Source organism: Aspergillus tanneri (assembly GCF_003426965.1).
Source record: "Aspergillus tanneri strain NIH1004 chromosome Unknown AapTan_1_pilon_pilon_pilon, whole genome shotgun sequence".
In the NCBI taxonomy this organism is placed as follows: Eukaryota; Fungi; Ascomycota; class Eurotiomycetes; order Eurotiales; family Aspergillaceae; genus Aspergillus; species Aspergillus tanneri.
The window spans coordinates 5,206,200-5,232,829 of record NW_022984628.1 but is presented as its reverse complement, the minus strand read 5'-3'; the positions used below and the strand labels follow the sequence as shown (position 1 = coordinate 5,232,829).

General features: G+C 46.5%; 8 protein-coding genes across 8 annotated transcripts; 3 read left to right on the top strand and 5 right to left on the bottom strand.

Annotated features, from left to right (window-relative positions):
• Nucleotides 1–657: 657 nt before the first annotated feature.
• ATNIH1004_003705 (class I SAM-dependent methyltransferase) lies at nucleotides 658–1,620 on the bottom strand (the record flags this gene model as incomplete). The annotated part of the gene is made up of 1 exon (XM_033568380.1): nucleotides 658–1,620. One exon carries the CDS (start codon nucleotides 1,618–1,620, stop codon nucleotides 658–660), a length of 963 nt encoding a protein of 320 aa, XP_033430375.1.
• A 5,264-nt stretch (nucleotides 1,621–6,884) lies between these two features.
• Nucleotides 6,885–8,282, top strand: ATNIH1004_003704 (uncharacterized protein; the record flags this gene model as incomplete). Its single annotated transcript, XM_033568379.1, has 4 exons — nucleotides 6,885–7,133; nucleotides 7,200–7,655; nucleotides 7,690–8,063; nucleotides 8,111–8,282. The coding sequence occupies 4 exons, from the start codon at nucleotides 6,885–6,887 to the stop codon at nucleotides 8,280–8,282; spliced, it is 1,251 nt and encodes a 416-aa protein (XP_033430374.1).
• Nucleotides 8,283–8,933: 651 nt separating this feature from the next.
• ATNIH1004_003703 (ankyrin repeat domain-containing protein) lies at nucleotides 8,934–9,275 on the bottom strand (the record flags this gene model as incomplete). Its single annotated transcript, XM_033568378.1, has 1 exon — nucleotides 8,934–9,275. The coding sequence occupies one exon, from the start codon at nucleotides 9,273–9,275 to the stop codon at nucleotides 8,934–8,936; it is 342 nt and encodes a 113-aa protein (XP_033430373.1).
• A 1,098-nt stretch (nucleotides 9,276–10,373) lies between these two features.
• Nucleotides 10,374–11,606, bottom strand: ATNIH1004_003702 (uncharacterized protein; the record flags this gene model as incomplete). The annotated part of the gene is made up of 4 exons (XM_033568377.1): nucleotides 10,374–10,710; nucleotides 10,773–10,867; nucleotides 10,918–11,084; nucleotides 11,159–11,606. The coding sequence occupies 4 exons, from the start codon at nucleotides 11,604–11,606 to the stop codon at nucleotides 10,374–10,376; spliced, it is 1,047 nt and encodes a 348-aa protein (XP_033430372.1).
• A 4,809-nt stretch (nucleotides 11,607–16,415) lies between these two features.
• ATNIH1004_003701 (uncharacterized protein) lies at nucleotides 16,416–16,739 on the bottom strand (the record flags this gene model as incomplete). The annotated part of the gene is made up of 1 exon (XM_033568376.1): nucleotides 16,416–16,739. One exon carries the CDS (start codon nucleotides 16,737–16,739, stop codon nucleotides 16,416–16,418), a length of 324 nt encoding a protein of 107 aa, XP_033430371.1.
• Nucleotides 16,740–17,100: 361 nt separating this feature from the next.
• ATNIH1004_003700 (uncharacterized protein) lies at nucleotides 17,101–18,492 on the top strand (the record flags this gene model as incomplete). Its single annotated transcript, XM_033568375.1, has 1 exon — nucleotides 17,101–18,492. One exon carries the CDS (start codon nucleotides 17,101–17,103, stop codon nucleotides 18,490–18,492), a length of 1,392 nt encoding a protein of 463 aa, XP_033430370.1.
• A 3,927-nt stretch (nucleotides 18,493–22,419) lies between these two features.
• On the top strand, nucleotides 22,420–24,648 carry ATNIH1004_003699 (Zn(II)2Cys6 transcription factor domain-containing protein; the record flags this gene model as incomplete). Its single annotated transcript, XM_033568374.1, has 2 exons — nucleotides 22,420–24,411; nucleotides 24,457–24,648. 2 exons carry the CDS (start codon nucleotides 22,420–22,422, stop codon nucleotides 24,646–24,648), a joined length of 2,184 nt encoding a protein of 727 aa, XP_033430369.1.
• Nucleotides 24,649–25,988: 1,340 nt separating this feature from the next.
• GNA1_1 (Glucosamine-phosphate N-acetyltransferase-like protein) lies at nucleotides 25,989–26,575 on the bottom strand (the record flags this gene model as incomplete). Its single annotated transcript, XM_033568373.1, has 2 exons — nucleotides 25,989–26,238; nucleotides 26,304–26,575. 2 exons carry the CDS (start codon nucleotides 26,573–26,575, stop codon nucleotides 25,989–25,991), a joined length of 522 nt encoding a protein of 173 aa, XP_033430368.1.
• Between the last annotated feature and the right edge of the window lie 55 nt (nucleotides 26,576–26,630).

The following is a 26,630-nucleotide window of genomic DNA, read 5'->3' as shown; positions in this document are numbered from 1 at the left end:
TTGCCACTGGTTATTCTCTAGTGACCCATCTGCCAGTATTATTCCTTTTATCTCGGCGTCCTTATGGACCACGCTTAGAGCAACCACAATATAGTAGACAGCCGGTTCCGCCTGGCTCACTTTTAGCACAAATTTCTGCCACAGTACCAAGCCAAAGAATCCCGGGATGGCGGGGACAGTACGACTCTGAATACACAAAGAATTGCCGCTTATCCGCAGTTATCAGCCTGCGACGACCATTGGCAAATTCCTAGGAAATAAGCGGCAGAGTGGGTGGCAGCCGTCTATTTCTCCAGCTGACTCGCCCTCTCTTTTTCAATACATTACAATTCTCTTGAACCGTCTCGCCCCCATTTTCGCCTTTCTTTGTGACTAGTTCATAACTAGTAGTTTTTACTCCCTGCTGTCTGCTGTGCTGGGACATGGCTGGTTATGATACTCTGAGAAGAACCTTTAGTTAGTTGGTAACTGGCTAGGAGCTAATTAACAAATGGTTATCCCCGATACCATGCATACCAGACAGATGTTAGCTTGCCACCCTGGTATATATTAAGTTAGCGACTAGTTGTGAACTGGTTAACGAATGGTTGTTAACTAGGTCGCTACTATAGAGTTTTCTATGTACATCCAGTATATACAAAAATAGACACACCGCAGCTATTGAGCAGGTTTCTGTGCGATAATCACCAAAAAATCGAATATCGCATGCACGCTGCCATCCACGGCTTCCTTCCTAACCTGCTCATTCAAAACCAGCACCTCTTCTCTCTTCCACCCCAGGACTTCCGTATACAGCGCAGCGGTGAAGGCATCCACGCCCTCCACAAAGTTCACCCTCAATAAACTGCCACATTCCTTGAGCCGCTCATCACGCGGCCAACTCCCAACCGGCAACTTGAACCGTTGCTCTGTCACATTTACAAACCCAGCGTCTTCTACCCATCCCTTAATCTTGGGTGCCGGATCCATCGTCTGCCCGATCATATCACAAGCGAGCATCAACCCGTTCATCATCGTCATAATGGGGCCATTGGCATCCAAACTCCCATCCTCGGAGTACATCACATTTGCTGTTTCGTGGAATTCGATCCACCCGCCCGGCTTGAGATTGTTATAACATTGTCTTACTAGCCGTGGCCAGTCGCTGATCGAACCGGCCATGTACCGACAGTGGATAAAGTCGTACGTTTGGCCGACCCAGTCTGCCTCTACATCATCGATGTAGAATTTCACGTTGGGCGGTACCCAGGACGGCTGGATAGGACTGATATCTACTCCTGTGATGGACTCAGCGGAGGGATACCTATCGCCGACATCGATGGCCCAGGCACCGGTTCCGGTGCCAATGTCGAGGACTCGCTTGTTGGTGAGGTCAATGGGGCAGAGGAACAGTCTGTCGTTCAGGATGCGGAAGTAGGTGTGGTGGACCATGTTGAGTCGGTCCTGTTCGGGGTCGTCATTGGGGAAGAGATAATTGCCGTTGCGGGCGCTGGCGTAGCGCCGACCATGGCGATATTGGTATTTGAAGATGGAGGAGGCGAGAGAGGTGCTGGAAGAGTCGATTGAGGTTTCGTCGGGGTCGACCTCGATTGATTGGTAGACAACTGAAGAGGATGGCATGATGGATGAGCTATGTTGAAGAAAGGAAGCGGGGACGTTCTCTTTGCTGCGTAAGGCATCAACAGGCCGAGAGGACTAACTAGACTCGACTAGTCGAGTTGACCGTGGTTAGCGAGCCTGAGGTTGCATCCTGCTTATCGATTAGGGTTGTAGATTCCAGAACATTGGGATAGAGCTCATTGAAGACGTATAGTAGAGAGTGTACCTATATTGCCTATTCTAGAGTTGTGAATTATGCAAATAATACCAGTCTCTGTAACCAGTACTTTGTATCTAGTGATTTCCAGCTAAGATGGATCTGGCGTGCCTCCCACTATGTAGATTTATATATTTCTCCATCTTTCATGACGAAGGAGACTTGGTAAGGACATTAAAATTGATTGAATAATAATAATAAAAATAATACTGCCGTTAATGGATATATTTCTTGTATCAACTCATTCTATTTTTCTGATTCATTATTTTTTTTACGTTGTTTCCTTGGTATTTCCTACATAAAATCGTTACTTGCCCTAGTAGTTTAAAAGCATGTACTATGAGATTGCACTAACGTCAGGGTTAATTACTGAGCTTTACTATCTATATTGTGAAGGCTACATATGATTTGGACATTTCATAATTTCATCATGAAACCAGATATACCCTATCTCATGGCCTTGAACAGACACTTAGAACCAGATACCCTCCTGCACCGTCCCGAGCAGAAAAGTACTTGGAAACGCTTCATTGATAACCGTTGAGAGTCACAGCACAGTTCCTATGCAGCTACGGCTGCAAAAACAGCACGTCGCAGTATCGGCATCATCTTCGTGTCGTTTGCGTTTCCGACACTGATAACACTCAGCCAAAAATTACCTGACAGCGACATTATTATCCCTGCAGGCGATCTAATCCAATCCGGAACTCAGAACTCAACAAGCAGATCGAATGTCTCCACGCACATCCAATTGGTATAAGCTGGTCAGAGCGGGCAACCATGAACTGTGCCTTGACTCGAGCTTCCCTGACGATGCGGTGATCATCGAAAGATAAATTGGAAATCCATCACATACCTTAACAAGACATCTATAGTATTAGAAATCACAGATGGGAAACGGCTTAAGGACTTTGGATCCCCGTACAGTCCGCAACACGGTAAGGGCCTTTCAGTATGCACGAATCGAGGAAAGACACCATATTCATATATAAGGCTTCTAGCAGACCATATACAACAAATATTACGGACGAATATTCATCTGTGTTGTAGAACACTAAACCCATTCAAAATCCAACTCACAGCTTCATTCCCGAATTGGTCTCCGCAACTTCCTCAGCGGATCCAATCTTCTGCAAGGGAGTACTCGTTTTAATTCAGTCAAACAGACAATTCCGCGCCTCCTCCATCTGATGTCCCCAGATCTCCGTCTTCACAAAAACAGGATTGACATATTTACTCTGACCAGCTTCAAATCCAGTACTAGATTCCCCGTCAACCCCTTCAGGCTCGCAGAATACGACGACACCACGGGCCATCCGGCAATCGGTTTCTCAGACGACGTACCCGTTGTCAAGACAATGGATGACTCTGGCCCAGGGTTTAGGTACTTGGCCCCAACTTGAGCCACGAAGAACGGAGAAAACAGGCGCCTCTGTCCCGCTGTGCACCAGTATTCAAGGATGATATCCTCGTATGGTAGAAAAGAATAAAAAGACCCCTCAGAGGGAGAGGGCAAAGAATGGCAACGGAGGAACTAAGAACAACAGGGGCTATTATAGGAGCAGAAATTAATTTAAATGGGAAGGACACCGCGATGTCCATACTCCACGGGGATAATGTATTCAGGAGTATTTTAGAGGAGGGATCCCGATACATAAGGACAATAATGAGAACTTCAATATAGACAGTGTCTGGATTCTCGTGGGAGCAGCCTAGCGATATTTTCGCTAGTTTGGAGGCGCAGACCCAACTGAGTATCCTCGAGCTGGACACACTTGTATATCCCCTGGGATGGCACATAAATCGGCATCAAACCGACAAGATATCTCTTTCTTGGCTGACTGACAAGTAATGAAAACGTTTGTAGGGCCACGATGACTTCTGCTCGGAATTGCATGCGTCAAATTTGTCACCAATGGTGAACGCGTCTTTCACTGAAATGAGGCATCACGTTGCTCAAGGCGCACCCCTGGCCCCGACAGATAAGAACACACTCTATCGGCTTGAGTCCGATAGCTTTAGTGTCTTGGAAAATTGTGCATGTCTTGACCAGGCGGCTCAAATTCTAGCTCACTTGCGAAAAATCCAGGTCAGATACCATGCAGTGTCGGTCCCAATTATACTACAAGTAACGGAAGAGAGTCGAGTACTGTGGCAACGATTGTGGCGTTGCCCTGTCTGTAAGAATGATCGTGAGAGTGTGACGGTGTTGATGTTTGCGATGGGTCTTCGCACACTATTCTGATGTCAGTTACTGATCCGCGATCAACAACCCACGTCACAGCGGTCCATGCCAGGCCCTCTATGGGAACAATATCCGTCCCCGCCTGGGTGCGCAAATGCTGACCTTAATAGTGGTCGTGAATTGCGCGGTCTAAATACGAACACGGTCCACATTGGCTGCTTCGAAGTACCAGAAGAGGAGCAAGCGTTCCAAGTGACAGTGCTGATGGCTCGAGCGCTCTCAAAGCTTAAGCTTATGTATGCGTCTATGGTGGATTATAGCAAGCACGAATACTTTAGTGAGAGATGTTGTACATAAGCAACAAGATGAATTAATTACATTCTAGTCACTGTTCGTTCCTTATCTTAATTCCCTTGTTTGTTTGCTTGGCGGCGAGGCTACAGACAGGGACTAACTAGGTAGAATTAATAATTTACAGACTGTGTAGTTTTCAGGATGTATCTGATATTATATGTGCTGTTCCTAATAATCGTAGAATATGTTGTCAGTATTCAAGGTTCTACATGGGACGATTTCTGATGGCGAAAGTCAGCGGAAAATTGGCAGGAAACCATATTGCCAAGTAGCCAAAACCCCTTCTTGCGGCCAAAGAGGAACAAAGATTCCCCCCCCTTTTTAATCTGGTATTACAAGTAGGGTAAACTGCCCCCGAGTGTGGTCACTTCGCGATTTTTCCCTATTCGACGGGAACCGATCGACGGCCCGTGTGAACTTAGCCATGATTGACCAGCGCCCCGCAAGTCTTGGCATAGCTTAAAGTTACAGGGCATCGTTATTTATATGCAACCTGAACAATACTGAATTAGCAAGCAGTTCGCAGCAGGAATTTGGCAGCATTTTTGTCTACTGTCGTTGATTTCTAATCCTGGTGTGGAGATTAATAATCATTACTAAACATGAACAATGTCATTTTCTTCTTTAACACTGTCTCTATAGAGATCCGCCGTCTCCGTTCTCCCCCTTCTTATCATTCTCATCTGCCAAACTTTATTTGCATCCCTAATAGCTTTTATTCCCTATCCTCTGCTTTTAACTAGGAACGCGTGTATAAGCTGCGCATTGATTTGTTTCTACTGGGGCTAAATGGCTTCTAGTAAGGGGGAAACCCTAGCGTCGCGCAGCCGTTTCTCGCTACATCGCCTAGTGCTGTCGCAGACCACGATTTGGGACCAAATTTTACACCATCATTGGGAGGGACACGGAACGCTCGAGAGTCCGTACTTGGTCAAATGGCTTCCTGATGACCCTCGCGATCGGCACATCCGCCCGGCAGTTGGACGCTATGAACGACAGAATGAAAGAATTGGCACAACATGGGGAGAAGTTTGTATTGTCGGATGATCACCAGACGCCCTCTTGTGGTTCTGACGCAGACCAGACATATAAATTACAGGATGGATGTAACCAACTGGAGGCCAGCACAAAGGTTTAGGACCACACAATCTATACCTGGGAGAGGAATGCGACAAACAATTCTCAGGGTAACACCTTGCTGCATATCGCGAAGTCCCAGCCTTTTTTTCTTTCACACATCTCCCTTGTTCTCGAAGAATGTAGCGCAGATCAGACGCTATATTGAATCTTATTCTTGTTCTCTATTTTATGTGTACTTAGATGATAAATTAGCAATACGAAGTTTGAGAACACTTGCTCCACTTGGTTTTCATTCAGGCTGAGTATTGCTCAGTCAACTACAGGTGTATTCACGACGGGAATATTGACCGTCCGACTCTATTCACCTGATAGTACAACTATTAAGAAGCAGCTGGCAGAAAAACCGGTTTTCCGTGTCCATCGCTACATTCCACGAAACAAATACAGCATGGTTAGCTGCTGGGTATAGTATTTTTGCCCCATTAGATAATGCCACCGATGTCGTGGTTGTACCGGCGACTTTCTTGAGACAGTGTACGTAATAAACAGTCCAAAATTCGTGCTCCTGGACAATATGCGACTTGACTCCCTAATGTCTACATTTTTCTCTCAGGCCTAATTACATTACTCATTGGACTGTATATTTAGGTTTTTTCCCCACTAAGAATCCGCATAAGGAGAAGAACGGGGTTAAAGAGAGGTACCCTATAGTCAGCTAAATAATCCCTGAATTGTAATAATTCCAGTGCTCATCGAGAACTCGTCAGATGGTACTCCGTGCAGCAACCGACGGGTCATCCGGATGAATGGACAGCTGTCCAAGAAATCCATTTCGAGGTTTCCAGCAGTCGCCAAGTTTCTCCGACTTGTAGGCAGTACGATTATTATGAAGTGTACCATTCAGGACTAGTGTTTTTGGGGCGGAGTGGTCTGGGCACGGCTAGTCCCTGTTGTCATTCGTGGTCTTCTCGTATACCCTTTGTGCGCTTATTGCCCGTTTGGGAAAGGTGGTGCTATCCGCAACGGTCCTTGTTTCTACGGAGTCAGTTTAGCTGAGGCTTGACAGGGATGCAGACCAAAGTCCAGTTCAGGTATGGCTTGACTCTGTGCAAGATACGGAGTCAAGAGACTGGCATTCTAATCTAGCTAGCACCGGAACAGAATTCCTGCTTATCTTCCGGAGGAACTGTCCGGTTGTCAGTGGGATTAGATTCGCTGGCTATTTTATTTTATATGCCCTTAAATGACAAGTAATACGTTCGGCGTTCGGTGTATTTCTGCTCTCGTGTTCAAGACACCGTTGATATCGATCCCCGTGTCCTATCTCAATGCTAGGCAGTTTATTTTGCCAAACTATGATGACGTCACCAGGTCTGCGACTATAGAACATGGAAACATATACAAGGCACGCAGGGTCCATTGCACCTTACGAGTTTATCAGTAATAACCATGGCATCCATAGAGAGTCTCACATTGACCATCACGAAGCAGGCCTTCAAACTATCGTCATTGCTTCACGAGCAAGGCCTTGCTGCTCCCACCCTAGACGAGGCAAGTTATGGTGATTTCGCTACAGAAGCCGACACTCCTACGGGGAAAGCCCTGCGAGAAGCTCGTAGTGGGATTCTCGACGCCGCGCAGGACCTGTGTCGGCTGGTGAGAGGACAAACGGAGCAGGTCTTGACATTGGCTTGGTCGGTCAGTCATAGTGCCATCAATCCTCTGAACTTACAGAATGAGGCTCACGCCCTGGGTCCCTGACAGGTGGCAGACACAGCCCATCTGGACCTCATCACCAGATTAAAACTGCCCCAGAAGGTTCCTCTCGGGTCCTCGATCTCTATCTCCGAGTTGTCCATGGCAACACGCGTCTCCGAGTCTCTCCTAGCTCGCGTACTGCGGTATTCAATCGCCAATGGGATATTCGTCGAGGAGTCCCCCAATATCATCTGCCATTCGGCCACCTCGGCAGCCTTAGCACGCACTCCGCACCTGGTCAACATTGTACATTTCGGCACGGAGTTCCTGGGAGGTATCCTGATGAAGACGCACGAGTATGTGGTGCAGAAGCGGGACGATCCGGAGAATGCCGCGCACGCTGCGTTCAATATCGCCTACCAGACCGATCAGCCCCTGTTCGATTATTTCCAGGGTAACGCAGACCTGACGAAGAAATACCACGAGTATCTGGCCGGACGCGTCAACACCCCGCTGTGGTCCGTCAGATATATTTCCTTAGACTGACGTGTCTCAGGTTGGAGGATCGAGCGGACATACTCTGCAGTCTCTGGCGCCGCTCATGCCGTCAGCAACGTTCATTGTGCAGGATAGTAACCTGTCTGCATTAGAGATGGGGCGCCATGCCGTGGCTGACTCCAAGGACGATTCCTCCTTGCTGTCGCGGACCACGTTCATGAAACACGATTTCTTCACGCCCCAGCCCGTTCACAATGCTGATATCTATATCTTCCGACACATTTTACATGATTGGAATGATGCGGATTCAGTCAGGATCCTCTCTGCTCTCCTCCCGGCGCTGAAACGGGGTGCTCGGGTTCTTATCAGTGAAGGGATTCTTCCAGCGCCGCCGGCACAAAGACTAAACACGCTCGCTAGGAAAATGATCCGGTGAGTGACTTTTATTTCTGTAGTTAACTCAAGGCTAACAAACGCAGGATCGAGGATATGTTCATGCTGGCTGCGCACAACGCTCATGAACGCAGCGTGGCGGATTTGGAGTCCATATTCGAGCAGGTGAAACCTGGGGGATTCCACCTGGCAGGCGTCACGTCAGGAACAGAGGCTGGGGCGTTCCAGTCTTTGTTGGAGTTTGAGTTTCTTGGATAGATTATGTGAATCCTATATAGCACGAATGAATCATTATATAGTAACTCTACCTTCGAATCCGTGTAGAAGTCGACAACTATTGCTACTTGTGATATAGTAGTCCTTCTCTTTATTGGTTTCTAGATGGTATGGGCGTGCTCCGTCAAGGTTTCTCTTAGATTCATTGCTGTAAAAGTGAGGACATTGACTTGATTGCCCTGGCCGTCACAGTCATTATTTTAGTAGCAGTAATAGGAATATTAACTAGAGTACTAGCAGCTATATTAACGCCCAGACTGGCTCGTTCCTCAAAGAAAGGCCACCCCTTCCAGCCTGAGAGATTAGGATGATCTGTACATATGTGCCCTTAGAAACCAGATTTCACAGACAATCCGTTCTTCTGCTTTGCATTGACCTCAGTTTCATAACAACCTCATACAATTATGTTTCCTTCCTTTGATATTCATTCCCAACTCTACAACGTTATTCTTCCACAGTGTATTCCAGCAGCAGTCGGGCCACAGCTTCATGCTAGTTTGATATTGCTCGGAATAGTAGAGTTTTATCGAAATCATCCCTCAGGTTTGGATTTGCTCCTTTCTCGAGCAATACACTGACCACCTGGAGATGACCACGCTCGGCTGCCAATGCAACTGTGTATTCCTCATAAGATCATCGGATATTAATATCACCTCCTTTCTCGACCAGTAGCTGGACCAGATTCAGATGTCCATGCTTGGGCACAAATAGCAGCGAACACCCGAACGGACTCTTGGAATCTGGATCTGCACCATGACCACGGAGCATTTTCACCACCTTCTCATGTCCATTCTCCGCTGCGAAAGACAGCCGAGTTCGATTACCTATCCTGACGCTTGAATCAAGGTCCGTACCAACATCATGAAGCGTGATTGCAATTTGCGAATTGCCCTTTTCCACAGCCCACGAGAGTGCTGTTCGCCTCTGCCCCTCTGCATTTGGACCAGCGCCACGACCGAGAAGCGACTCCACCATTTCGATTGATCCATTCCACGCAGAATATGATAACGCTGACGTCTGACATCCACTCTTTGCATTCTGACCCACCCCAAAGTCCGGCAGCAACTTCAAGATTCTCACTGGCCCGGTTGCGCCGCATTTACTAGTGGTGTCTGACCTGTAGTAATGGTGGACTCAGGGTCCGCGCCATATCTCAGCAGCAACATCGCGGTCCCAACATCTCCATTCACTGCAACCAACAATAACGGCGTATGCCCAACACCGGCGGCTACCTCGCTATTGGCTTTCTGTCCAATAGCGTCTTGACTATTCCCGCGTCGCAGTTCCTCACCGCGGCATAGAGCGGGGTAGGGCCGTGTCGGTCTTTGGTGTTCCTGCTGGTGCGTTTATCACCAAGTAGTTATCGCACCATTGTTTCCTGTGTCTCCCATGCTGCTACGAAGAAAAGGGTCTCTTTTTGTCCATGCGGTTTAAATATCTACTCCTGCTTTTAGGAGGGCTCCTTTCCGTTAGAGGCGGCCCAGAGAAGTACTGCACTTGAATGGTTTCGTATCTCGCGTTGGTAAAGACATTCCTTTATTACCTTGTGCATGTGGGTGCATGTCTGACATAATGCATTGATGTCTTTTGTGAGCACGGGGTGGTCTGCTAATATATATGGATAGGGTCGAGGACCGAGGAAGCTGAAAAAGAGACATGTCAGCTGTTTATTTAAAACAACAGAGTGTATAAAAGGATTCCAGGGTAGAGGAATGCTAGTTAGTGGACTCCTACAGAGCACTCTATAACGGAATCGGTTAGCATCGCTGTTAGAGATTCGTCTTTCATCCTGCGCACACTACTATGCATTAGGACTGGATATATACTGTATATACCAGTGATTACCGGCTCAGAAGAAATGTATACGATAGTCTAGTAGTAACATCTACTCTCTAGAAGGTGTATTAGATAATATCTAAGAAACTCTCCAACTTTAAGCGAAATGAGCCCAAGTAGACTGCCAAAACAGTCTCGGTGACGCTGCTTGGATGTCCTGGTAATACCTGAACGCAACTCGTCCACGATATTCTTCCGAAACATGCATAATGCTAGCTCTAGGTATTATGATCCCGCTCAAAGGCGAACAGTAGTATGATCAACATCAACCGTCTTCCACAAGAGGTAAAGATAATCACCCTTCCGGCCTTTGTTGATATCATCCGACATTCCCTGGAAGCCCATTTTGGAAAGCGCATCGGCCGTCAACCCATCTGATGAGCGATAGAGCTGAATGTCGGTGATCTTGTTGGAGTTGTTGTCCTGCACCTGAGGGAACAGGAATCGGAATTTCCCACCGGCACCGGCAGCAAGATCATCGTGGCCCTCCACAACATCCTTTTGAATAACGATCCCGACGTTGGAGCAGGCTTCCGAGACCTTGTTAGTCCAGACAGGTACCAGCCAGACATATCTATAAAATAAATTAGCAAGTATACGGTACCTGGATAACAGCAATAACTAAGAGAGACTTACTTTCCACCAAAGCCTTTGTTGACATCGGCCTTGGCATTTCCAACCAGTTTGATTGCATCCTGGGGTTCGGAAAATTCGTTATCTCCATATTGGACCTATTTCGATTAGGAGAGTCCCATGTGAATACAAATTTAAGACGGCTCACCTTGATATCTTTGAGGAAGCGGTTTTCCTGTAGAGTCACAGTGTATTCGATCTCGGTCTCTTTTGGCTTGTTGGGACCGGCGACAACAGCATTGGTGTGGACATTGATTCCAGGGGCAGTGAAGATCCGTTCATAAATTGTATACGTATCGCCCTTGCCGATGGTAACTGGTTGACGCAGTCAGTACAAAAGAGGAGGAGGAGGAGAAGAAGCAATAGAAGGAGAAATATCGATCGCTCACAAGATTGCTTGGTCGACTTTGTTTCCTTGATAGTTTCCTCGGTCGAGATGCGTTGCAAGCTGGAAAACGCAGTTTCCAACTGGGAAGAAGTTTCGCTGCTCGCGCTGACCTTGGCTTCAACGATCCCGTACGATGCGCCTGCCTCAAACCCAACATTTGTAGTGTGGGATTCTGTTTTGGTCTCAGAGGATGTGTGCTCCAAGAAAGTAGACCGGGTAATCTCGTAGGAGGTGTCGATCGTCCTTTCAAAGGATGCATCGGTGTTGTTCGGGTTATGAACTTCCTGAAGCAAGCTGTACTTGTACAAGCCCTTCATAGTGACGTTCACCGTCTTGGGTTGATAAGTATCGCGGCGGAGAATAGCATCATTATTCAAAGGAGAGGCTGAGGTCAGTGGCTGGAATGCCGCTGCTGCGACGACAACCGCAGTTACCAGGGAAGGCCACATGGTGGATGGATAGAGCAAAGGAGTATTAGAAATGAATGGGCAGAAAGCGGTGCAGGCCAAAGAATGAATGCTGGAACTGATGGTGGTTTCAGGTCTTTCTACAGGGAAGATGGCACTTTATAGATGTTTCCTGTCTATCACCTTGCCAGTGTCTACTCCCGACGACCGTGTGGCCAAGGGTCGAAAGGAATGAAAGATCGAAAGCTACAACCAATATGGTAAGGATGGGGGGCCTGAAATCTGGGTTCCTTGCACGTTATTCATGAATTGAAATTAGGAACCCCTAATGAGTATAGCCTCAGGTGGATCGAATATGCAGCGCTTGGGTGGAATAGGAAGGTAGTCAAAGGGGGCCAGAACGGCAACAAGGCTGAGTTGTTTCAACATAAGCCCCTAATGTAAAGGATCATTGAGTGGGCCTTTCGGATTAGCCTTATAACATTTCCTTGTAGAGATCGACTGCATCTCTCTTATTTTCTGGGGCATATTTACTAGTCGAGAGTTGCTGGATATTTTCCCTATATTGATATCTCAGTGTATACCATAGCTCGAATGAAAGATTTCTCCGGTAGCCATTATCAGTGACCGGACATGGTATGATCCACATTCATGTAAAAGTTATTGGGCTAGAAAAGAAGAATTCTCCCAAGGAAGGATTTTTAGCCTTTAGGCTAACGTCCACGAGCTGAAGGATGTCCCCTACTGAGCCGAATACTTATAGAGACACAGCTACGCCAGTTTGTTCCTTTCACATGGTACTATGCCTACTTCAGTATAGCGCGAGAAATAATGTCATCGCTGCATAACTTTATGTAAAGTTAACCGCTGAAGGTTCTGTCAGCGGTAGCATTTGCCCGGTATTGGATTTTGTTAGTGATTTGAATGGACAGGTTAAGCGGCACTCGGCTCCGGAGTAGTATTCTAAATCTTCCTAGCCAGTCAAACACGATGCTATCCAAACTCTAAAGAGTGACCCTGAGCATGCAATCTGGGACGTTGTTCCCCACAGATCCCGAAAATCCCACATTTCCGAAATTGCATAGCCCTCTTTTTGCAGATCTCGATTATAAGCGTGACGACATTCCCAGCCTTATTTGGGATAGAATTGTTAGGTGTGGTGCGTCACCTAACATTACAATGCGCTACTATATAAGCTGCTCAAGGATATCTGACCCTTTGGGATTAGATATAGTGGTCTTTCAGTCCAGTGGAATAGTTAAGATCCTAAGCTTGGCTATAATATGAATCCCTTAGCAATCATCTTATGGCTAGTATTTATTCAAGTACTGATGGAACTACTGGCGGGAATTAAGTTGTTTCTTGATTCTTTCAATCTATTATTCGGCGAAAAACTTAAAATAAGTGCAATCAGAATTCTTACAGGTACAGCGCAGATGCTCCTTCAATTCGTTACAATGCCAAGTAGTTGGGGGCGAAATAAGCTACAACATCTCGAATGCAGAATACGAAGGACAAGAGTGGCAGTATCATCCTACTGAACTACCCCACGCTAACACAACTCTTGGTACCGATGGGGCGGTTTCACCACGCAACCGTCAGTAATGCGTATGTCCACTTCCCTCTCTCCCCTACTTTCTGAGGTACACTGCCTTTACGTCTACTCCAACATTTTAGTAATCACCAAAAGATCACGCGAGCGATGTATCCACTCTAGCGGTAATAAGCCATCTGGTCAAGGGAATATTATACTTACAATAAGCCTCGTCCATAAGTGCAAATCAAAATATCTGGAGAGCAAAGCTCAACGTCCTCAATGGCTCTCCTAGGAGGCTCGGCAGGCTATGATTAAATTTTCAGGTAATAAATAATCAAGGCAGACTAGGATTCTAATTATCTACCCCATATATTGCAGGAACTTTGTTAGGAGCACCCAGAAGCGCGATAGCCAGATCCTTAACGTAATCGGCCACCGAGCTGGGTGGACCACCGAGCTGGGCGGTCCCCCACCAAACAACGCGCTTACCACGAAGCTATTCAAAATATTATTATTATCTCCAACCACAGAGCTATGGCCGATAGTTCAAAAGAAGGCCGTTTACAATTGGCTATAGATGCTTATAAGCGAGGCCTTTTTAAATCTAAAACTGCTGTAGCTAAGGTATTTAATGTCCCTCCGAGCACCTTGATAACGCGTTTGAATGGCACTACCTGTCGCAAGGAATTAGTTGCTAATAGTCGAAAATTAACAAATACGGAAGAATTAACTCTTATCTTATGGATTATTGATATGGATCGTTGTGGCCTACCTCCCCGGATATTAACTGTACGCTATCTAGCTCAGCTGCTTCTCTCTGCGCGAACCCAATCTACCTTAGTTATTAGAAACCACTAGGTATCAAGATTTATTAAGCGCCATCCTGATATCAGCTTAAAATATACCCGAAAGTACAGTTATTAACGGGCAAAGTGTGAAAGTCCAAAGCTTATCTAGGAGTAGTTCCAGCGGTTCCGGGATACTATACAAAAATATGGGATCTGTACTGAAGATATTTACAATATGGATAAGACAGGGTTTCAAATAGGTGTTATATTAACTGCAAAAATAGTCTGTGGTTAGAGACAAGACAAAGCAAAGCAAAGCAGTTCAGCCTGGAAATAGGGAGTGGGTTACTGCTATTATTGAATTAATGCAACCGGATGGGTATTACCACCGCAGATTATTCTTGCCGGTGAGAATCACCAATCTTAGTGGTATAAAAATATACCAAAAGACTATCGCATTTCTACGAGCAAGAATGGATGGACGAATAACAATCTAGGCTTAGATTGGCTACAAAATTGCTTTAATCTGTATACAGCGCCACGTACAGTTGGGAGATACCACCTTTTAGTTATGGATGGACATAGTAGCCATGCTACAGCAGAGTTTAATAAATTCTGTACAGATAAAAGGATTATTCCTTTTTATTTACCTCCTTATTCTTCTCACCTTTTACAGTTACTAGATATGAGCTGCTTCTCACCATTAAAGTACCTTTATAGCCAAAAGATTGCAGAGATAATGCAGAAAGGAATCCACTTTATTAAAAAACCAGACTTTTTAGCTATCTATTCTTTAATTCATCACCAAGCTCTATCATCATTAAATATTCAAAGTGGCTTTAAAGCAACCAGTCTTGTTTCACTACAACCAGAGACTGTTCTTTTAAAGCTTGATATTTAGCTTAAAACACCAACTCCACCATCTACGGCACATAGTAATAAGTCTTTTAAAATTAGAAAGACCCCTGCAAATCTACATTAACTAGAGTAATAGAAAAAGCGAATTCAGCGCCTTCGAGACAAATTATTCACCTCTCCAACTGTTGTACAGCAAGCTATGGATAAGATTATTAAAAGTGCAGAGGTTACAATGCAAAATACTTTTTTAGCAAAACAGGCACTTCGTTAGCTTCAGGAAGGTAATAATTATTAAAACGAGAGGGATACAGCACCTCGAATCTTTATACAAAGTGGAGGAAGCCTAACAGGGAAAAAAGGACAGCAAAAAGCGCTTGAGCAAGAAGAGATACTAAAGCAGAGTTTAAAAGCACCACGAAGGCCACCAACCTGCAGTAATTGTGGTATACAAGGTCATAATAGACTCAAGTGTCCTAGTAAATAATGTCATCTTAATTATACCATGAAATTAGTTTATTTTGTTGAGATATTACTTAATTTAAAAGGCCTCTTTGTATGGGTGCGCAGTTTGGTGGGAGACCGCCCAGCTCGGTGGTCCACCCAGCTCGGTGGCCGATTACGTTAGTCAGCTCTCCCGAGCCCCTGAATTGAAGAGAATTGTGCCTCGCGAACACGGGGTAAAGCCCGCGGAGCACACAACGAAAACAACGACCAAGAAGAATAATCAAGAAGAGCCAAAACCCAGCTCAATTCATTCAAATAAGACCTTTTTACCAATCGTACTCTATTTCCTCTTCGGGATTAGCCGTATAGCTGACAATTAAGTCTCATTCGCTCTTGTGGCTGAGCGTTCGAGTCCTGTTATGACCACGACCACTTTACCTTCTAAGGAACTAGACCCAGATGGCTAGACTAGCAGAATAAAAGGTCCAGCATGTTTGTAAAATACACACATGCTGAGGGGGTGCGTTAGAATAGGCAGATATACCATTATTACATGCAAATTAAAACAGCGCTACTTTTTGTGGTCTACGTAGTGGTATATCTGACAGGAACTCATCCATGTAGTGTCAGGATTCGGGTTCTCTGCCGCCCCTCGCCGCCTGTAGATAGTACAGCTCTGACCTCGCGTCGCTCTGTTTACGAGTTCTTCAAGCGATGTCTTCGTCAAAATAGAAATCCAGTTGTTCCACCATGCTTACGCCGTGACATTCTCCTGCCCTATCCCCCATTTCCCCTGTGCTCCGTGAACCCCATCGAGGTTTTCACAACACTTCCCACGGACGAAATTCCTGTATACTAAGTTCGCTCATCCAATTCAATGGCTTAGTTCACTCTATTCAATGCCAATTCCTCTGACCTACTGTAGTTCCACAACAGCCCATAGACATGAAATATAATCCGACGCTTGTGATCTTGAAAGTGGCAGTAGATTTTAAAGTTATAGATAACACTTTGAAAGACTGACGTCTAAGTTATGACAGTCACCATGTTATAAAAGTATATCATGACTGGTCATTATATTGAAGCGAATAGGTCGATCATAACACAGCGGTCATCAGATGGCCGAATTAAGCACTAGACGCTATCGGACAGCACTCCCCGGATTAACTCCTCTAGATCAGCGTCCGTCCTCAACGGAATGCCGAGCAGATTATTGTCCACCTCCTAGAAATCTCCCCTGTATCCCTCCCCAAAGACCGAGCGGCAAAAGAATCTCATCGAGGCTTCCAGATCGACCATCCCGTTGGCATAGTTATCCCGCGCCATGGTCTCCGTGTCACCGGTGCTCACATCTGTCGAGGCCCATTTACGATCCGGTGCAACCTTCTGTGCAATAGCCAGCATCCTCTGCTGGGTGGTCACGAGGTCTTGGACAAACACCGCCTGATTTCGTGTTTCCTCCAAGTGACACAGGACCTCCGCTACGGCCCGGCCGATTGTGGCCGCGGCATAATTAGGGCGAAAATGTGACTCAGGACGGGCGACCATGCAAAGGGGCAAGGAGTGGGGGGTAAGCGTAAGCCGTAATCAGTCCTAGGGCTAGAGGGGATTGCTAATAGTCGCTTTTATCCTCGGGATAATGGAGTTCAAAAGGGAAGGTAGTTGTACTGAAGGATGGTCCCCGCTGTCGTATAAAGGGGTCGATCCTCCGTTAATATTAAAAAAGAAACCATATGTCGAGAAAGGGTCCATTTCGAATCAAGGTGGGAAACTATTGAATCCATGATGCGTTCACCGACTAGGATGTGTATGCCTAAACCTATAAAGCCAACCGCGGTACCCTTGGGTAACCTCATTCACCATCTCAACCATAGGATTTCCTCTTCCATTTCCACAGATCTAAGTGAAAATGCTATTCAGTTCGGCATTGTGGATGGCCGCCACCCTAGTAGGTGCCGCCCTAGCCGACCAGTTTGACACCAGCAACTATGCGCCGGAGGATGTAATCTCCCGCGATGTGTGCATCATTGGGGGAGGATCCACGGGCACCTACGCTACCATCAACCTCAAAGATCGCGGACAAACAGTGGTGGTGGTGGAGAAGGAATCGGTGCTGGGGGGCCACACGAATACCTATACGGATCCCAAAACAGGCACCAAGATCGACTACGGCGTGCGCAGCTACTCCAACTACTCAGTGGTTCGCGACTTCTTCGCCCGATTCGACGTCCCGCTGACTGAGTACACCTTTGATGCCGAACATCAGGTCTTTGTGGATTTCCAAACGGGCCAGAATTTCCCTAAATTTAACGCATCCTTTGACTTCTTGGCATACATTGCGCAGCTGGCCAAATACCCGTATCTGTCCACCAGTTGGTCGCTGCCCGACCCGGTCCCCGAGGACCTCCTCCTCCCTTTCCGAGACTTCATCACTAAGTACTCACTGCAGGACATTGCCTTTACCATCTGGGAGTACTCCTGGGGCTGTGGCGATATCCTGGAACAGCCGACCGTGTACATACTCAAAGCGGTGGACCAACCATTTGTGGAAGGGCTGGAACAGGGGCTTCTCACCACCGCACGATTGAACAACCATGAGATTTACGACAAGGCCCTGGAGGAGCTAGGCTCAGATGCCCTAGTCTCCAGCACGGTGAGCGCCGCCCAGCGCACCGAGGGCGAAAAGGTCAAGCTGGTCGTCCAGACGCCCAATGGCAAGAAGCTGGTCGTCGCCTCCAAGGTGGTGGTGACCATGCCGCCCAAGATCGAGAACATGCAGCCATTGGGCCTGGACTCGCAAGAGGAGTCCATCTTCCAACAGTTCGACAACAGCGCGTGGTACGTCTTCGTGGTCACCGACACCGGTCTGCCCGTGGGCTACAGCTTCCAGAATGTGCGGCCCTCCAGCCACAGCACCTTCAAGATTCCGCCTCTGCCCGGTATGTATAACCTCAATCCCACCCCGGTCGACGGGATCTTCGCGGGATGGTACGGCGGGCCGAATGCTGTCTCCCAGGAGGACGCCAAATCCGATATTCTCCGATCCATCGCCCATGTCCGCAAGGGGCTCAATATCTTCACTACTGACAAGACTCGGTTCTTGGCTTGCGACAGCCACACCCCGTTCCAACTGACCGTTCCTGCTGATGCTATCCGGAATGGGTTCTATCATGATCTCGAGGGACTGCAGGGCCATCGGAACACGTGGTATACGGGGGCGGCCTTTCTCTCGCATCATGCGGGCGCTCTGTGGAATTACACACACCAGTTGCTGCCCAGCATTGTTGGGGAGACAACTTGATTGAGTGTATATGTATGTATCTCCAGTGAATTGGGATTTGGGTCAACTGATACTAGCTTATTTGACCGTCTGTATGGCTTGTGCAATATTGTCGGGTTATTATACATATACTATTCTGTCCGTCCTGGATTTCCCCCGATCGCGATATGTAGTTCTTATTTTGATCATGGTCTTGTAGTTGTTTATGTCCTATAAAATGAAAACCGCTGCAGCGTGGCAGAGGTGGTTAGCGGACGCCCGGCGGGAAGTGACGCAATTACGACATTATGCTCGCCCATCTTGCTCCAGGTATATGAATTTGTGTCCGCTTAGTGCTGAACAAACCCGCACGGCTTATCATGGCGCTCATTAAGCATCGCCGTTGCTGCGGCTCGCTCAATGGGTAGAGCAGCGATCCATCCGATCGTGTACAAGTCTGATGCTTAGCTGGTGTCGGCAAGACAGTTCTATCGTAAGCGCGAAATATTTACCTCTGTTGTTTTAGGTGATTATATTAATTGCTAAGACCTACTACAGGTTAGTTACTATTAACTATCTAAAGATTAATTTACCCGCTCCAGAAATTAGCTTGGCATTTGTCTATTATAATCACAAGTCGAACCAGGTATGAAATACTGTATTATTACTTAACAGTTACCGTAGGTCACCATGTGACGACCGTCCCCATCGGACGACCGATTTCACACCAACAACCAAGTCAGGAATTGAAGCTTTAGAGCCACATACAATTTAGATTATACAAAGATTTTTTGAGGGATTAAAATTAGAGTCATAAGGAAGCTATCAAGGTTTTTTAATTGTCCCGAAAATATTATGGTAGCCAGATTTCCCTTCCTTAATGATTAACTGCCAGAGGGGCCTTTTTAATAACATCAGCAGCTGGTTAAACAATATCCTCCTAATCTTTAGTGGTAGAGGGCCTAGAAGGTTTCTCCTTGCCTCTTTTAACCTGTTTAAAGTTATTTTAGAGCTGTAAATCTACCTCTTTAGCCAGGCGCTTCTCTGCCTTTTGGTATTTTTTTGCTCTACTTCCTGGATACGCAACTCTCTATTAGATGTCCTGATTCTTTTTCTTTCTTTAACTAAGTGCTGTTTCTCTTCCTTTTCTTGCTGCCAGCGGATCCTTTTTTTCTCTTTTAAAGCCTTAGCAAGCTGTATTGTCTTCTCTTTTTCTATTTAAAGATCCCGAGCTCGCTGGATTTTCCTAGGAGAATAAAATACTGCGTAGCCATCTTCTGGGGCATGTAGATTAAATATAAAAAAATTTCCATGCTTTCTCTTTTCCTACTTATTCTAAAGGGTATTTTCGAGGCCTTCACAGCGCAGTTTAAGCAGAATACTCTTTGTAAAAAGGTGGTGCATTGTAGAACTTAATCTTTTAGTTTTTTTATTATAAATATTAGAAATAACATGCTTAAGAAGACTTTCAATCTTCCGCTAATCTTCTGCTTGTAGAACTAAGTGTGAGGATTTACTTAAAAAAGACCTTTGGTCCTTCTCCTTAATAAAGCGTCTTAAAACAATTTCTAGATCCCAGGGCTAAATACCAACAGATTTCCATGCACTTTTAATATTTTCTGTAATAAAGCCGCATTCCAGCTTAGCCAGAATAACCTGAAGAAATCCTGTTTGGTAATATGGCTTAGGCCCTGGTAGTTATATAAAAATGCCTCTAACTTATTACTATAAGTTATAAACAACGGGCCAAAGATACTAACATCAAGCGGTTGCAGTGTATAGGTAGAACAAGGCGGATAAATTATTAAATAAATCTTATTAGCATTATAGAAGTTAATAAACTCTATAGTAATATAAGAGTTATAGCTATCTAGTATTAAAAAACGCCAATGCCTCCTAGCTTTGTCTTTTGTCTCCTGGTTAAAAATATTTTAAAGCCATGCAAAACCTATTTCATTATTTATCCAGCCAGATGAAGAAGAAGCAAAGAAAGCCTGGTAATTTATAGTATTAAAGCCTTAAAGCTATAAATCCTGTATCTTACCAGAACTTGCTTGGTATATTAAGCCAGGAGATAGTAAGGTTTTATCTACACAGATACAGGCAATTGCAGTAATCCACTTCTGATTACTATTCTGTAGGCGTTGTTTGAGGCCATCCCTTTTATATTACTACTTAGAGAATATCCTCTTGCCTTTAGAAAGTACTCTAAGAATCCTTTCTTATCTATATTATACATATTCTCTGCCTGTATATTATATTCTTGGATCTTTTTAGCTAACAACTTAAAATATAAGGTATATTTATATGCAGAATCCGCCCGTTTGCGTGAAGAATCCATTGCAGTGATATATTAGTAAAGAAGCTCCTCTTAATATTTTTTTAAAAAGCGGCCGGGCTAGTTCTTTCCAGGCTTAATTCTAGTAATTTCCTTAACAAAATTTCGAAGCATCTCACATAAAGAACATAGACCATGGCTAGATAGCTTATTTATACATTTTATAAGCTTTTTGGTTTGCTGGTTGTTAAGATTTTGTTGGCTTTTATACTACTCTTCTCTAGAGCGCTGTACCCCGCAGTGATGCCTTAATAGAGTTATTCAGCTTATATTGTGAGTTTTCGCAACTTTAGTGTAATTAATCGATTGGCCTGGCTTTAAGGATTCTATTTCTACTAAAGTGGCTTTGATAGGGTCCATATTGACTGAGCTGTGATGGTTTAAAATCTACAACACAAAAGTCAGTGTACCTAGAAATCGGTCGCCAGATGGGGACGGTCGTCACGTGGTGACCTACAGTAGTTAAACTAAGACAGGTAATTCTAAAAAGTGTTTCCAAATTATATTAACGGTATTATTAAAAGGGAACAGCACTAATAAAAAAAGAATGCCTAAATGCAATATCGCTCATCACACGGCCGGTTAGGTAGGGGGCTGGGCGAGATTGTATAACGCTATAAGCTGTAGGAACAGTCGAATAGGGGAAGGACGGGCCCTGGGGCGGACTGGAGGAATTCCCTCAAGTCTGGCGAAGGATTGTATTGCCGAAGTTATCTTCTCTAATCCCTGGTCTGCTACTTGAGGTAGCAGACCGCTATTTAACTTAGTGTCTACCAAAGTCTCCTAGAGCACTGCTGTGGGATCCCATATCATACGATATGGGATTGTATTCGTGCCTTCCAGTGCCCCACCACCTTTCGGCAGCGTGGACGTCACGTATACTACAAGGAGAAGGGCAATCATCTTGGCGCCCGTAGTTTTTTGCTCCGTAGGTCTCGGGCTAAATATGATAGGATTGGGCCAGCTGTGACGCTGCCTCTTCCCAGTCGGTTACAGTGGCGAAAGCGCTGTGGACGAGGAGGACAGTTTGTTTGCCAGTCTTTCGGCGAAGGGCAGTATGATTTTGTGCAGATAATAGTGTTTGGGTGCTTGGTAGTAGGGAGGGGGACTGCGGCATTTCAAAGAGGTGCCTAGCCAAAATTACCACTGAGTATCTGGGTCCATATGGTTGGTTCAATTGCTCTGGCTCCAAGGGTTGGTTGGTCACAGTTAGGTCCCAACTTAAGCCCACCGGCATGAAGGTCAGTGGAAAGAGGCCGAAACCCAGAGCCGAACGTTGGGCCATATGTAAGCTGATCCTGAATAGTGTGGTGGAGCGACATATAGTCAACTAGTGATACATCACTGTTCTAAGTACACAGATGAATCTCGGTTCTGGGTTCCGTTAAGGTCGATCCAACCGAGGGAGTCGGTTATTCTTACATCGAACGACTGACCAGATGCAGCTTTTGTCTAAACCCTTCCATTTGATTTGACCGCAGAGATGGATGCTAATAACTAACTACGTAGAATATGGAAACCCTAAGAAACGGGGCATGGAGATCCGTCATCTCCGCATTTTCAACTTGCCACCTTAGATACATCGCGGTATCCTCCGTCATTTTACGACTTGTTTATCTACTCACGGAACAATGGATCCCCTTTTAAGTGACTACATTTTCAACCCGTATGCCCTTAATGATCTGGCTCCACCGCCAGAATATACTGAGGGAAACCTCCCCGATCTATTCTTCTTCCACACACTTCTCTCCAACGAGCCGCTCCAGCTTCCCGAAGGCCAGGCATTTCCTGCCCTCCCAACCGAATCCTCTCGTCTATCAGCAGCTCCTTTCCCCCAGAACGATATAATTCTACCCAATCATGCTGTCAATCCCACAAAATTCCAAGAAGAATGTCGACCGCGTCAACCGCGTCGGCAGAATCACACCTGCGACCAATGCCGCTTCTCGAAAAAGGCCTGTCGTCTGCCCCCGAATGTCACCATCTACAATAAGAAACCCTCGACCAGTTGCTCCACCTGTAAGATCCGCGGATTAGAATGTACCGTGGCCTGGCTGGCGGGGAAACGATCCTCCCTGCTGGACAAGAAACGCGCCAACGCCGTCTCCTATCTCCCCAAGCATGGAGAGAAGGACAACCTTCCCGACCATGGCATTGTGGACCGTTGTGAGAAGACACCCGATCGCAAGTTACTAGACGTACTCGAGTCGGTGTGCACAACCGATGCAGATCTGACCCGAAAAGTGACGGCGCGCGAGGTAGGTGTCCAGCAGTTTAACCTCTACGTCGATGTCTACGATTTACCGCTCTCTGAATGTCTCTTCCACGGCTGCATGCCGCCCTCCTACTCGCTAGGCGTAGCCGCCTGGGTGCCTCTACGCAAGAATCTTCAGCTATCGAGCTACTGGGACACCGCCACCGCGTGGATCAAGGGATGTTGGGACCTGGACGCTGTTTCTACAGGCGTGGCACCGTATATCTTCCGCACAGCCAGCGTGCTGGACGCGCTCTTCCAACCGCGAGTCACCTCTCAGCGCAACGTCTCCATCACCGAGACCTACCGCTGGGCCGCCATCGCCATCGCCGCGCAATTCGCCACAACCGCCCCAACCCCAGAGGGTAATCCACTCAGCCATGACATTGCAGTTGCAGCCTGGCAAAAAGCCAAAACTATGGTATTTGGTAATATCTCCGCCGTGCGCTCGTTTCGTATCGCCTTATCCCTGTTCATTTTCGGCTGTATCCTACCACCCCCGTCCAGTGCGACGCGCGACGCGCCCCAGGAGGATGCTATCTACGCACGCGCGGAAGGCCTCCGACGTCTGCAGACTCTCTGTGCGAGGGCACGTGTAAGTGTAACCACGGCCGACCACCTGCGGGATCTACCCAACGAGACAATGGACCAGATCGGCGAGTTGATCGGCGCCACAGAATGGTTAACGACAATCGTGCACTCCGTAACGGTGAGTACCATGAGAGGGTCAAACTGTGGGTCACCGGAACAGCTGCTGCTGCTGCACGAGCTGGAGGACTCCGTGATAACGCGGGCCCAGACCATCCGACAGCCGTTCACGACGAGGTGGTGCCACGGGTTGGCCGATGACGACTTTATCGCGATGCTGCGACTGTCTGGATCGGTGGTGGTGCTGCTCTGGAAGTCTCTGGCGGACTTGACCGTGGCATGGGAGGCGGAGCGAGCACCAGTCAATTACGGGGAGGTGCACCAACGATACGAGGCGGCGGTGTCGCTGATCGAGATCTGGCGAGCGACGTTTGGGGCCTTGGACGAAATGATGAAAGGGGCCTTGCAGCAGCTCCGGGGGGAATTATGGCGCATGGTCTCTCTATGTTCGAATGATGCCAACCTGCCGATTCTTTTATTCTGCGACGTGGCCCAGCGCATTGAATTTGATCTAGAGCGTCTGCCAAACCCGGAGGGGGAGGAGGGATTAGTGGCGCTATTGGAGGCATTGCAATCGACGCGATCGTACCGCAAACAGCAACGCCTCGCCAGTGCCACGCAGGTATCGATCGTGGCTTCCACCTGCTACGGGGTGTCGCGTCCTGGGTTCCAGGGGACCGGGGGGTTGAAGGCGTCCATTATGGATATCGGGTCTCATCCGGTGAGCTTTCTTTCTTTTTTCTTATAAATCGTGCTGACTATGTAGGATCCATCACTCCTAGCGCAAGCATATACCCTGGCAGCGCGGGCGTTCACGGAGGAGGTTAACGAATCGATGCAAGAGATGGACATGGATCGGGCATCGCAGATGACGTCGGGACTGGAAACCTGTCTGCAGGCGTTGCGAGGACTGCAGGATAGTCTGGTGACGTTTCCAGGCCGACTGAACAGAGAATAGTAGCGTTGAATGATGGGAGCACAGAGTATAATTATGCATTGAATTAATAATTATTCTATAGTCTACTATAATTCGCTTCACGCATATCTACAATATATAAAGCTTGTTATAAACAGTTAATATAACAGCGGTGAACTCGATAGATGTGATGGACTTATGCAATAAAACCCCTTGCATTATAATCCCATCGGATGCCGCGGAACCGCGGAACCGCGGAATGGACACTTGGAACGCGCGGAGAACAGTATCAATAAAGAAAAGCCGCATAGAAAAGAAAATCTCGACCAGAGTGGGTCAATATTAATATTCATTATTTAGATCCGCGTGATCCGAATTTGTTCCTTTGTTTTCACCTCTTTCAGTTCTCCCAGATAGATTCAGATAGCTAGAGACCTTATAATTTTCAATGCAGATCCATTTTATTCATAAGATTGGTGGTACTAGCACATGCACGCATTCAGCTGACCGACAGTAAAGAACGGCAAGTAAAGAAATAAAATGAGTTTCGTCCAGTTAGCCACCACCATCCCCATCAAACCCTCTGACCGGGACTTCTTCACCTACCAGCCTTGTGCCCGTCCCTATTTGGATCCCTCCAGTGCATACCAGCCAATCCCTGTGCTCTACCGACTGAAGAAAGATGACTCTTTCGACGGCTTCTTCTCCTAAACCACCAGCACGCCCAGCACCATCCCTCACATGCTGGCCGTCATGCACAAGGGTATTCTGACGGGTCCCTTCCTGGACTGGAGAATCGCGGTCCGCAGAAGACAGGACCAGATCTCATCTTCTTCGTATTTTTAGGTCCCGACGTCAACGGGTTCAAAGACACGTTGCATGGTGGCAGGGTCGCCTCGCTGATCGAGGAAGGGGTTATGGATTAGTCAACGTGCGGTTCTTTAGTATGCAATTTGAACTGAACTGATGTCTTTGCAAATATATTACTAGATAATGACTCTAGCCTATAGCAGTGCAGTTCATAGCCAAGGGGTCTTTGTTTGGATCCGATACATGAGAGGGCCTACAGTACTACACTAATATATTATAAAATTAGGATTTTGAAAAAGGTAACTAATATAGTGGCTACGGACAGAAAAGAATTAAATAATAAAATAGAGACGATTATAAATAAAACAAAGTTAATTAGATAATTTAAAGATATCTAACTAGCTCTAGTTATCTTAGTTATCTTATCTAGGAGGGGCAAAGATCGAGCATAGTCGTATTATTCAATATGAATTCCTCTAATTACTCTAATAGTTATATACTCTGTAAAGGTAACCCAGTCTTATCTAATAGGCAGAAAACACATCGATAAGGACAGGGGAGGCAAGATTTTTCTATCCCCGCTTGTATTGCTCCGTAAACGGTTCATAATAATGCGACATTTCCACTCCGGCTCTCTCGTAGCCACATTTGGCATAGAATCCTGCATTCCGTTCGGCAGTGTCGAGAATCGTCTTGTAGCAGCCAAGATTCACGGCGATGGAGTCGATGGCTTGAATCAACTTTATACCTAATCTCTTGCCTTGTTGATCTTTGGAGACGACCACTTCCTCGATGTGTCCGATGATACCGCGATTGTGAATACTAGAAAAATTAGATCAAGGTACAGAAAAATAGAAGTAGAAATAGAAATAGAAGAAGAGAGGTACAATTTTCGTTCCACTATCATCGTAGCCGTCCCGACAATGCGTTGTCCATCGTCGATCACCACGTTATAATACCAATCCTTGCCGCTGGTGGCCAACCAATCGTACCGTTCGTAAAACTCCTTTTCGCTATATCCCCCTACCCAGGTCAAGTCTGATAGACAGTCCAGGAATCCACGAGTGTAGTCCTCCCGTTCCAAGGGCCGAATCGTGTAAGGCGGTGGGAGGGAGGTCGAGACATCGGGCGAGATCAGGGAAGGCGGGAAGAGTGACATGGTTTATTTTATCTGGCGTACGTTCAAAGAAGTGAAAGTATTGGGTGATGATAAG